General features: G+C 42.9%; 2 protein-coding genes across 2 annotated transcripts; both read right to left on the reverse strand.

Moving 5' to 3' along the window:
* Nucleotides 1-1,405: 1,405 nt before the first annotated feature.
* On the reverse strand, nucleotides 1,406-4,946 carry LOC125879788 (C-factor-like). Its single transcript, XM_049561864.1, has 6 exons — nucleotides 4,764-4,946; nucleotides 2,965-3,019; nucleotides 2,649-2,836; nucleotides 2,396-2,557; nucleotides 2,149-2,259; nucleotides 1,406-1,554 (listed from the first exon to the last, which is right to left on the reverse strand). The coding sequence occupies exons 1-6, from the start codon at nucleotides 4,905-4,907 to the stop codon at nucleotides 1,441-1,443; spliced, it is 774 nt and encodes a 257-aa protein (XP_049417821.1). The 5' UTR covers nucleotides 4,908-4,946; the 3' UTR covers nucleotides 1,406-1,440.
* A 2,759-nt stretch (nucleotides 4,947-7,705) lies between these two features.
* LOC125879801 (C-factor-like) lies at nucleotides 7,706-11,727 on the reverse strand. The gene is made up of 6 exons (XM_049561883.1): nucleotides 11,319-11,727; nucleotides 10,303-10,357; nucleotides 9,987-10,174; nucleotides 9,735-9,896; nucleotides 9,486-9,596; nucleotides 7,706-7,819 (listed from the first exon to the last, which is right to left on the reverse strand). The coding sequence occupies exons 1-6, from the start codon at nucleotides 11,460-11,462 to the stop codon at nucleotides 7,706-7,708; spliced, it is 774 nt and encodes a 257-aa protein (XP_049417840.1). The 5' UTR covers nucleotides 11,463-11,727.
* Between the last annotated feature and the right edge of the window lie 1,278 nt (nucleotides 11,728-13,005).

A 13,005-nucleotide genomic window follows, 5' to 3' on the forward strand; every position in this document is an offset into this window, starting at 1 on the left:
CAGCTCATTCAGTCACCAGATCATCCAAACCAGATAGTTCTGTTCTTATTTTAGTTTTATACACCTCTTCTTTGTTTTTGTTTTGTATACCTCTATTCATTTGTACTTATTTCTTTCCTTGTGTTGCTGCAACAAATTTCTCCTCTGGCAATCAGTAAAAGCTTATCTCAAATTTTATGTTTTTTGTTTTTATGTTATTTTGCAGTGCTGTGTGGTATCTCGTGAGCCTGGGGACATTTCAGAAGATGAATTAGAGCCATTTAGTGTGAATCATACACAGCGTCGATGCATCCAAAGCAAAAATAGCTCGGGAACGTGAGCTTGGCAGACCACACAAAAGACACACTGTGTCAGGCAATCAAGTGATCCATTTAGAAATAAAAAAAAGTAATGTGACTTCTTTGATGTCAAGTAGTTTACATGTACTTATAAACCACTACAGTCATTTACATATGACTACAATTATGAATCTATTGAGTCAAAGAGAATCTGGTTATCACTGCACAAATTGACAGCAGAACAGCAATAAAGCAATGACAAGCTATAATGACTTACTTTAATATGTACATATTTTCATCTGTTATAATGGCACTAAAGCTACAGCAGTGGTGTCGACAGGGATGCAGGTTGGCATTCCCACCACATGGCTGCACCGTTTCTTTGTGAAACAGCACATTCAGGATTTCTGAGAAAGGATTTACAGAAGCTTGCAAATCCTTGGTAAACAAACAGTATAAATGTCCACCCTGACAAGTAATGTACTTTAATACAGTAGATTAAACTCTCAGGTTTCTTAAAAAAAGTGTATAGTATAGTATAATACATCAGGCTGATAAACAAGCAGGATGAGTATACTCTACTGGCACATTTTCATTTGTTTTTTGGAAGAAATTCACTTTTTTCTGACAGAAAAACAAATTATATCATAAATTTAATTCTTAATTAGCAAACTAATTACTTTGTTAAAGTGGATATTTATTATGCAATAAATACAGCAACTAAACTAAGCACAAAAAGTAAGGAATTTTGTATTTGGTAGATTATTTCTTTGTTGTAACAATGCTTCGTGGCAATAAATCTTATGCCGTTGGAAAGCCTGTTTATTTCCCTTTTGAATGGTGCCACGTTTGTAAGGAACATGCATTTGTGGGATGAGCAGCAGAGCTGAGTATGAGGGTTGCTCCCATGAAAAATTTACCAAATCTTCTCTGCCAATGGCAAACAGCTTTTTTTTTGGCTGTTGGAATTGACTCTTATTTTGAGCTTCTGGTACCTCCAGGTGCTGACAATCAGGTGCCTGAAGAAGACGTGTATCAAATCATGTAAGTGCTTGTTTGTGTGTAAAATGAGATACAAGCAACACAGTTAAAACAAATAATGGTTTATTTCACATGGGTTCATTTAGTGATTGACATCATTATATGAAGCAGTTCTTTAAAGCTACCAGGGTACGGTATCACCCTTATAATCCAGGTAGGCTCCGTTATGCTCCTCAGTCAGGGAGGCCATCACACGAAACATCCCTTGCACACTCTCCGGAGGATCAATCTCGGCCTGGTGATCAGAAACACACAGTTAACATGAAGGCTGGCAAAGGAGGTCAGTTCTCCTTACTCTTAAGTAAAGAGTCTGATGTTTCTACCAACAGACCAGTTGTAGACTCTAAATTTGTGAATGTCAGTGGAAGCCCTGAGACTGAAGCCTGTTTCAGTTGTTACCTGACACGCTTAGGCCTCCATAGTCAATATGTGGAACAGTTGATAGTCAGTTTCTGTACCCTTACGTTCACTTTTGGGGGTACCTCACCTATAAAGGGGTGTCTCCCACCTTACCTCTCCCCTTTTGCTACTGTGCTCATGCACTACCACTACAACACTATGTTTGGCCACATGTAAAATTGGCTTCAAAGTCCAACACTCTTCCTGGGATTTGTCTGAACCGGTGTTTTTCCCAAGGCAGAAATGCTCAGCCATGGAGATGGTGCTTATTTCACAATGATATATCTTGTAGTATATAATAAAAACACACATAAGGACATGTTTAACAAGTTTAAAATCTTGATTTTCATTTGAGGGCATTTTTCATCAAACAAGCTATCAATCAGAGCTGACTTAATCCTTTATAGATGTATGAAACCTGCTGACTCACGTCCTTTCCACCCATGTCGGTGCGTACCCAGCCAGGGAGCAGCAGAGAAAACAGGATCTCATCCTTCTTTAGCTCCTCTGCAGCACACAGTGTCAGCATGTGCATACCTGCCTGAGAGGAGAAGAGAAGAGAAAGAAGAAAAGGAACGGACAGACAGAGCAATTAGGGTGATTGAACATTTCCTCTTAGCAAATGTAAGATAAAACCTTTGAGTAGCAGGTCACAGTGTTAGCAGGTTGTCACTCACCTTGCTGATGCGGTAGGAGATGGCAGGGAAGGTAGCATAGTGCGGTTTAACCTTTTCCATTGAAGCCAAATAGGAGGCGAGGTTTATGACGGCTGCTTTGCTGGTGGACATCCCTGACATCCCACTGGCCTTCGCTGCTGCACGAAGATGAGGCAGGAACTCCTAATGACAACCACCAGAAAGAGAGTCAACAAGAGGAAACTTTCAGTGTACACCATTAAAGTTCTGTGTTTGTGGTTATCCTCTCTCTCACTCTTATGATGTTCATGGGGCCCATGACGTTGGTGTTGAAAGAATTCTGCACGTCCTCGGGAGGGGTTTGCTCCAGAGTGCCGTTGACCAGGATGCCTGCGTTGTTAATCAGCAGGTTCAGACCACCCGTCCCCACCAGAGAGCCCACCTGCTGGGCACACTGTTTAATGCTACAAAGGTCACTGGCGTCTGACAGAGAGAGAAAGAAAGTGGAACATCAGCGGTGGTCAGTAGCAGACAGTCAGATAAATATCAGAGCTCTGCACTGTTCATAGAGTCGAGGCCTGGACATGGAAACAGGATGAGAGAGCTTGTACCCAGACGGATGATGGAGATGATGTCAGGATGCTTCTTTGCCAGTGTTTGTAAGGCCTGTTAATATACAGAGAAGACATGTTTGTAATTCAGCAAAGAATCCCACACACTGTTGATCACTTGTGCTCATTTTTTATCCAGTGGTGGAGAGTTACCAAGTTTAAATAAAGTACTGTACAATTTTATAATACTTGCACTGATCACGTGATTCCTTTCTATGCAACCAACTGGCGAATCTCATTCAGGGAGCCCTATTTAAACTGCTCTGGCCTGCCTACTGTTGCTGCTTTCTCTGCAAGCTGCTTTGCAACCTGCCTCCACCCCAGCTCCTCCTTTTCATGCCGTGTCTGACGTATCAGTGTCATTATTGTTTGTCACTGATGCTGCTCTGCTCTGTTCCCGGGAGTCTTTGCTGCTGCTCTCCCTGTCTTAGGCTTTCCATGGAGGCACATGGAAGGGCAGGAAGGTTTGCTCATTTGCACGTAGAAGGGCAGACAGGTGTGCACTCTCTGCCTCAGGCTTTCTACCTAAGCACGCAGAGAGGTGTGCTCTTTCCACCTTATGCTTTCCACATAGGCACGTGGGAGAGGCTTTCTGCGTAGACCTGAGGAACAGCGGAGGGGCCCCAGAACAGAGCCATACCGCCAAATATAACACTGTGCCAAATATAATATTGCAAATGTAAATAAAGTTTTCTTTGACAAAAGTGTTCTTTTTTTCATAGGGGTGGCCAGATGGGATCATTGAAAATCTTGAGGTCCTCAATCCATAAAAGTCCCACCCCAAATCCGCTCACTTACCAGCTCTGTTGGCCTGTGCATCGGGGCCTAGCCACTCATGGGAGCAGCACTATTGCAGAGGCGGTACTACGCAATTGGACAATGGAAATTTTTTTTTAAAAAAGGACGCCGATAAGGATGAGCGCCCCCTCCCCTGGGTCTAGTGGTTTGCTGACCATAATATCAGCTTCCTTCCCTCATTCCCAACAAAATGACCAGCTAACATAACACTACCAACATTTACTAACAAACACAAGAGGGCAGACACTGGTTATCAGGGTGGACAAAGCCCCTCCTAAGGGTCTGGGTGTTGTCCACCTCTTACCTGCCTCCACTTCACCATTGGCCCCAAGGGTCACATGTATTACAATTGACATCGGATTGTCTATTGCTGCATCGCTGCCTCCTGTCTTTAGTGTGTTGCTCTCCCTGATCTCCTGTTACCTATACAACCTCCTCCACCCGTACCCCAATTTCAGCATTTCAGTTACGCTGTTGAAGTATATAGGCAGGCTGAAAACGAGGAACAAGCCTTCTGAAGTCTCAGGGAGACTTGTTGGTATCCAGAGAGCACATTTCTATTCAAGGGACCCTTTGAAAATTGCTGTATTGTTCCTTTTCCAAAGTTTAGCCTACCTTTGGAGCATTATTAGCCCCGTTACCGACAAGCTATGCCAACAAATAGGGTCACAGCCTCTTACACAGCAATGTTAGCCTTTATTTTCTTATTTTCTGAGTCAGGGATATTTATGTACATCTATACCCACAGCACTCAGGTAAATGATTCTGGGGTTGGCTTCATCTTCTTTAATTTGTGCTCGCCAACATTATTATATAAACAGAAACCAGTAATCCTTTCAAGTATTGCTACTTTTAAAGGAGAACTACCTTCTTCCAGTACTGCGTTTGTCTGTGCAGGATTCTTGCTTCTTTTCAATCAATGCAACTTTTTGGATTGCGACAAGATTTTTTTGTTGTTGTTGAAGATGTCAGTGGGCCACAGACAAAGTAAAGACTCTTACCTCAGCCCTGGGTCCATCTGGGTCTCTGCAACAGGCAAACAGCTTTCGCACTGGATGGGGCGCCTCCACCATTTGCTTAACCATCTCCAGCCCCAGGCCTCTGTTGGCTCCTGTGATAAGCACGCTGACTGGATGAGCTGCCATTTTCCTCTGCCTCAGTTTGCACTTTCCTCTGTCTCTCTGGGCTCATATATACACCTTGGTGGAATGCCTACAGCTTGGCCACTCCTACTTTCTCATGTGTCCATGTGTTTTTGACCGTCTGTCCGTCCATCCTCCATTCCACCTTAAAAAATTGTGCAAGCCCCTGTAATAAGTCAGGTAAGTGTGAACTTAGCGCACATGCTAAGAGTATGTAGTCTTTGATGATGAGATGACATGATGAGTTATGTTAGATTGTGATGTTATGACATAACACAGCTGAGGCAACACACTGATTATTGTGGGGAATTTGAGCCCACCCACCAACAAGGTATACTGTTATATGGAAACAGTATATAATAAGTGTCTATTTAAGTGTATAATCACTTGAAAACAATTGTTGTGTTTTTGTTATCTTAGAATGAGCCACTTATATCTGTATAGGGAACGGCAAAACCAAACACTGCTAGGGCCATTTGAATTTTGGCATCTGCCACCATAGTTAGCAGTCTCTCTGCGACAAGAGCTTCCCTTTTTTTTTTTTTTTTTTTTTTTTTACGAAAAACTGCTTTATTTGGTGTTTTTGCCAGTTTAAATTACTGGTTGTGCTTGTTTTGGAGAGGAGGAGACCTCTGTGAATAATTTGGCTCCTGCTAAAATCCTCCTGAAAATCTGCATCAAAGTTAAAAGTAAAAAAGGTTGGCACACATCAGTAGGTGCTGGGCTAACAGCCCGTAATTAACATGCCAAAAGGCAAAGGAGAAACACTGATACCTGACACGAAACTACTTTATTCAGTGGTTTTAATGGTTTAAATCACCTCGTCTGTCCTGTTCTAGAGAGGAAGAGACCTCTGAAGAAAATTAGGCTCCCAGTAAAAACCTCCTGAGCAATCAACACTAAAGGAATCCTTGCCAAGGAGAAGTTTCAGCTGGTTGCAATCCATCATCTTCACCGATAGACACCACTAAGTCTGCCTACATCTTCAAACTTTTACTTTCAGCCAAAACATGATATTATCCTGACCCTAACCAAGTGTTTTTGTCCCTAAACCCACACATTAAACACAGCTTTGTCACAACATGAAATTGAAAACTGAAATGTAAAGAAAAAACATCTGCTACACATGGAATGTTCAAATGTAGTTATATCTGTAGTTCGCAGATAAGTACAATACGAACAATTCTGCCAACTGGGTTGCCTCTCACCCTTTCCATGACGGGCTGTGGCAGATGAGCAGTTCATTCAGATTCAAAATGTGGAGACCACAGACTATGTTTTGCGCTTGTATAGTTCTGTTCTTATTTAGTTTTATACACCTCTTATTTGTTTTTTACTTTCTCTATTTAACTATACTTATTTCTATCCTTGTTCTGTTGCAACAACCAAATTTCCCCTCTGGGGATCAGTAAAGGCTTATCTCAAATTTTATGTTATGTTGCAATGGTGTGTGCTATCTCAGTAGATGACTTTGAGCCATTTAGCGTGAGTCATACACAGCACTGATGCACTGAAAGCAAATCAAGCTCAGGAAGATGAGCTTGGCAGACCACAGACCTTATCAGATCAGGCTGATAAACAAGCAGGAATCTACTGGCACATTTTCATTTGTTTTTTGGAAGAAATTCAATTTTTTTCCTGACAGAAAACTAAATTATATCACAAATGTAATTGTTAATTAGCAAACTAATTACTTAATAAAGTAGATATTTAGTATGCAATAAATACAGCAACTATTTAAAGCTGCAAAGCTGATAAATCGACTTCAAAACGGAGAGCTGAATCAACACCTCTCTGACACTCTCTCAAAAATGTTACACTATAAGCTTCGCAAAGGCAGTATTTATTGCAGGGCTACTGGACTGGATGGCATTATGATATTATGATATATGCTCCTGTAAATTTGTCCATTCCCCTGCATCTTTAACATGCATGTCAGGAGAGGCAAGTTGGTGACAGGACGGCTCACACTGACGACAGGCAGACAATTAACCCAGGAACCAGTCTGCTCTGATAGAACTCGTATAACTGAAGACAGAAACTGAAACTGACACTGACACTGAGTAGGCACATCAGAAGTGTGTCTTGAATTTTGAGAGGATTTAATTCCCTGTTTTGTTTTTTGTCACTGCCTACTCCTGGTTGTCGCTCTCCACAGACCTGACCTGTGTCACCAATAGTGCGTGTAGAAGTTCCCAGACAATCTAGGCTAGGCTTTACATCAGGCAGCCACACCTGGGAGGTAGAGGTGGGCGACAAGGCGGACTGGATGCGTGGGGTGGTCAAGGAGTTGATTGACAGGAAAGGCTGCATATCAGGCTGCCCTGAGGGCGGGTTTCGGATGATCTTGCACTAGGAGAGCGAGTACTCGGCCATGACTAGGCCCAGCACCCTGCTGCATCCACAGCGAGAGCTGACCCAAGTCAGGGTGCAGCTGGACTACGATTCTGGGGAGGTAACCTTTTCCAACCCCATCAGCATGATGCCCATCTACACCTTCACCAATGTCTTCACTGAGAGTATGTATCCTTTCTTCTGCCCTGGAGCCAACATCAATGGCAATAACCTCAACCCACTTAAGATCTGTGTGGAACAGCCACAGATAAGTGGTATAAAAACACCTCACAGAGGATGAAACATCAATTTATACTCAATTTATACTCTTTCAGAAGAGTATATCAAAACATTTAAGTGCATGTTTGTGTGTAAAATGAGATACAAGCAACATAATTAAAACAAATAATGGTTTATTTCACATGGGTTCATTTAGTGATTGACATCATTTTATGAATCAGTTAAAGCTACCAGGGTATGGTATTGCCCTTATAATCCAGGAAGGCTCCATTATGCTCCTCAGTCAGGGAGGCCATCACACGAAACATCCCCTGCACACTCTCCGGAGGATCAATCTCCCCCTGGTGGTCAGAAACACACAGTTAACATGAAGGCTGGCAAAGGAGGTCGATTCCCCTCACTCTTAGTTAAGAGTCTAATGTTTCTACCAACAGACCGGTTGTAGACTCTAAATTTTTGATTGTCAATGGAGGCCCTGAGTGGCAAATGTGGAAAAAAAATCGCTGAGCCATTTTCTAAGTCAAATTTCTCTCTGTTTTGAGGGGGCAGAGATACAGGCTGTCTGCCCCATTCATTACTATGAAAATCACTCAGTGATGCATGAAGCCTAAAAATTAAATCTACACAAATCTTCTGCAACATGGAGCTCACAGAGTTAGCATACTAGGGACTGTGTTCCATTCAAGTTGGAAGTCGGAGGTCAAGGCTGGGAATGATGTCACACTTGAGTTGACTGTGTTCCAGTAAGTCAGAAGAAGATGTTGTTGACAATGCCAGTTCCAAAGAGGTTAGCCAGTGTCAGCAATACCAGCTGATAACAAGGCTTTACACTGTATTTTACACATACATACACTGGAGAAACATCTCCATGTATAGAAGTTGGACAGGACTGTGTGTGTGACTGTTTTAATGAGACACAAATAAGACAGAAGTGCTAACAAACAGTATATTACTACAACTTTAATGACTGTTGATGCGCAAAGCAGACATACTGGATTTTGAGGTCAGGGTCTCTCTGACTTTCTGACTCGGAAATCTGACTTCACTTGGGCATTCCAGTTGAAATTTCTGACTGGGAACATAAAAATTGCAACTGCCCAGTGCAAATGAAACGCACCATCACGTTAGCCAAGTGACTAGCTTCCAGTTTAGCCCTCTGCTAACTTAAATGCCATGGAGATGACTGCTTATTTCACTCATGATATACAGCTGCTGGGAAACTGGTGCTGGGAAACTGCTGGGTTCTGGCATTCATGTGGATACCACTTGACATGTTCCACCCTCTCAAACACCGTTGCAGACCAAGTGCCCCCCCTCATGGCAGCCACACTCCCCAATGGCAGTGGTCCCTCAGCAGAAAAAAAGCAGCATGTCACACTACAAAAACTGTTTAGAAATTGCCGGTGGAGTGTGACAAAAAGCTAAAGGTGTCGACCTGACTTCTAAATTTCCCAGGTCCCAATCTGCTCAAGGATTCTTGTGATGTACCGGTATCCCAGATGTACAGCTAATCTAAGGTGGGGCCTCCTTGGATTGTACTTGGCTCTGACCTGTCGAGGCATGGACACAGGATCTCTGGAACTGTCCTGTGGTTCTGGTTAATAGCACATGCCACAGATGCTCATTCAGATTGGGATCTGGGGAATTTGGAGGCCAGGTTGACACTTTGAGGTTTTTGTCACATTCCTTGGGCCATTCCTGAGCGATGTTTGCAGTGCGGCATGGTGCTTTTTTCTGCCAGGGGGCCACTGCCATTGGGGAGTACTTGGTCTGCATTGGTGTTTGAGTGGGTGGAACATGTCAGGTGGTATCCACATGAACGCCAGAACCAAAGGTTTCCCAGCAGAACAATGCATTGGAACAAAATAATCAAAGTTATTCACTTCACCTGTCGGTGGTTTTAATGTTTTGGCTGATTGGTATCTTGTAGTATATAAAAAAACATGAACTATCAATCAGAGCTGACTTAATCCTTTATAGATTCATGTATGAAACCTGCTGACTCACGTCCTTTCCACCCATGTCAGTGCGCACCCAGCCAGGGAGCAGCAGAGAAAACAGGATCTCATCCTTCTGCAGCTCCTCTGCAGCACACAGTGTCAGCATATGCAAACCTGCCTGAGAGGAGAAGAGAAAGAGGAAAAGTAATGGGCAGACAGAGCAACTAAATTGTCATGTGATTGAACATCTCCACCTAACAAATGTAAGATGAGACCTTTGAGTAGCAGGTCACAGTGTTAGCAGGTTGTCACTCACCTTGCTGATGCGGTAGGCGACAGCAGGGAAGGTAGTATATTGCCGTTTAACCTTTTCCATTGAAGCCAGATAGGAGGCGAGGTTTATGACGGCTGCTTTGCTGGTGGACATCCCTGACATCCCACTGGCCTTCGCTGCTGCACGAAGATGAGGCAGGAACTCCTAATGACAACCACCAGAAAGAGAGTCAACAAGAGGAAACTTTCAGTGTACACCATTAAAGTTCTGTGTTTAGGTTGTCCTCTCTCTCACTTTTATGATGTGCAAGGGGCCCATGACGTTGGTGTTGAAAGAATTCTGCATGTCCTCGGTAGTAGTTTGCTCTAGAGTGGCACTGACCATGATGCCTGCGTTGTTAATCAGCAGGTTCAGACCACCCGTCCCCAACAGAGAGCCCACCTGCTGGGCACACTGTTTAATGCTACAAAGGTCACTGGCGTCTGACAGAGAGAGAAAGAAAGTGGAACATCAGCGGTGGTCAGTAGCAGACAGTCAGATAAATATCAGAGCTCTGCACTGTTCATAGAGTCGAGGCCTGGACATGGAAACAGGATGAGAGAGCTTGTACCCAGACGGATGATGGAGATGATGTCAGGATGCTTCTTTGCCAGTGTTTGTAAGGCCTGTTAATATACAGAGAAGACATGTTTGTAATTCAGCAAAGAATCCCACACACTGTTGATCACTTGTGCTCACTTTTTATCCAGTGGTGGAGAGTAAATAAGTATACATCTATTAAAGTATTGTACAGTTTGAAGATACTTGCACTTTACTAAGTATTTACATGTTTTAGACTATGTTATACTTCTGCTCCACTACATGTTAGAGGCAAATATTGTACCCATCCTACTTTTATTTAGATCATTAATACAAAATAAGCTGTAAATAAACTAATAATAAATAAATTATATATTCCATTATGATATATGGTGTTCAGATGGGATCACTGAAAATCTTGAGGTGGCAGCAAAACCAAATGTCATAACTGAATTTCAGCAGTTCAGTTACGCTGTTGAAGTATATAGGCAAGCTGAAAACTATGCCAGTTAAGATCTCGCATTAATTTAACAGAGTACATTGATTTTACTGAGAACAAGCCTTCTGAAGTCTCAGGGAGACTTGTTGGTATCCAGAGAGCACATTTCTATTCACATATCTTGACATGAGAGTTCAAGGGACCCTTTGAAAATTGTCGTATTGTTCCTTTTCCAAAGTTTAGCCTACCTTTGGAGCATTATTTAGCCCCGTTACTGACAAGCTATGCCAACAAATAGGGTCACAGCCTCTTACACAGCAATGTTAGCCTGTATTTTCTTATTTTCTGAGTCAGGGATATTTATGTACATCTATCCCCTTGGCTTCATCTTCTTTAATTTGTGCTCGCCAACATTATTATATAAACAGAAACCAGTAATCCTTTCAAGTATTGCTACTTTACTAGGAGAACTACCTTCTTCCAGTACTGCGTTTGTCTGTGCAGGATTCTTGCTTCTTTTCAATCAATGCAACTTTTTGGATTGCGACAAGATTTTGTTGTTGTTGTTGAAGATGTCAGTGGGCCACAGACAAAGTAAAGACTCTTACCTCAGCCCTGGGTCCATCTGGGTCTCTGCAACATGCAAACAGCTTCCGCACTGGATGGGGCGCCTCCACCATTTGCTTAACCATCTCCAGCCCCAGGCCTCTGTTGGCTCCTGTGATAAGCACGCTGACTGGATGAGCTGCCATTTTCCTCTGCCTCAGTTTGCACTTTCCTCTGTCTCTCTGGGCTCATATATACACCTTGGTGGAATGCCTACAGCTTGGCCACTCCTACTTTCTCATATGTCCATGTGTTTTTGACCGTCTGTCCGTCCGTCCTCCATTCCACCTTAAAAAATTGTGCAAGCCCCTGCAATAAGTCAGGTAAGTGTGAACTTAGCGCACATACTGAGAGTATGTAGTCTTTGACATGATGAGTTATGTTAGATTGTGATGTTATGACATAACACAGCTGAGGCAACACACTGATTATTGTGGGGAACTTGAGCCCACCCACCAACAAGGTATACTGTTATGTGGAAACAGTACAAAGTCCGAGGCTAAGGCGACCTTGCCTTTGGTTACCTTTATTGACTAAGCGCTGGCATAACTCAAAACTGACTGGGCTTTCCCTGGACAGGTGTGGACTAATCACACACCAGTGCTTTTAACACTCTTCCATTGCTGGATGCATCGACAAAGACAGCGAGGAGAGCTTTGCCTCGTGGTGCAACAAAAATCACCTGAAGCTCAGTATCAGCAAGATCGAAGAGCTGGTGATAGAGGACCTGGAGGCCTCCCTGTCCCAGTTATCATCCAGGCAAAGACAGTGGAGAGGGCGGACTCACACAAGTACATACAAGTCTACCAATGTCCCCTCATGGAAGGGACAGAGCAGACCGTTCTTCCTGAGGTGACTTGAGTTTGTGAAACAAAGAGCTGCAGCCAGTGATCTGTTTTTCACTATGGTTTGCTGGGGTGAGGCTGGTATGGCCAGCAGACATAACAAGCTGGTAAGGAAGGTCAGCTCTGTGGTCTGGCTGCAGAGGATGATGATCAAGAGCAAAACCATCCAGGATAACTGTAAGGGGAAATTCTGTTTGATCATGCCGAATCCTGTATAATGCAACCTTCGATTGAATCAACCCTGGCCTGACTGTCTAAACAAGAGTTGCCCACCTGAATGATATCAGAAGATCCTGATTAACCTTTTGCCTTGAGAGCAAAGGCATGAGGGGGAGGACCAAGCTTAGGTATAAAGAGACACAACAGCCTCTCAGGAGTGTTCACACTACAAACCAGCCTTATGTATCATTTATCAAGTGTGATAATACTGTAAGAGATTTTTGTCTGATTCCTTGTTGTCTGAGACAAAGTTGCCATGACTATAGCCGCTCTTACAGCCCAGTCACCGGAATCAAATGTTGGCACTGTACATTTCTGAAAAAACCACAGATATGACACATTTGTACACTTCACAAGTATAATGTAGTTCAGTTTGCATATATGAGCTGAGTTTCTCATCAGATAGACCAGTGGTTCTCAAATGGTGTGCCGTGGGATTTTGTGATAACCAAATATTATTATTGCAATATTCAGCTGGGCCTATACAAAAAGTTATGAATTCATTTTTAATTGATTGTATCAGTATGTTGTGCACATCCATTTCCTAATAAAGAGGCAAACTCTGTCTAAAAATGCAATGCAATCTTATCTAATTTAAAAACCTTCACAGAGGACCTATTTGTCA

Source organism: Epinephelus fuscoguttatus, linkage group LG19, assembly GCF_011397635.1.
Source record: "Epinephelus fuscoguttatus linkage group LG19, E.fuscoguttatus.final_Chr_v1".
NCBI lineage: Eukaryota > Metazoa > Chordata > Actinopteri > Perciformes > Serranidae > Epinephelus > Epinephelus fuscoguttatus.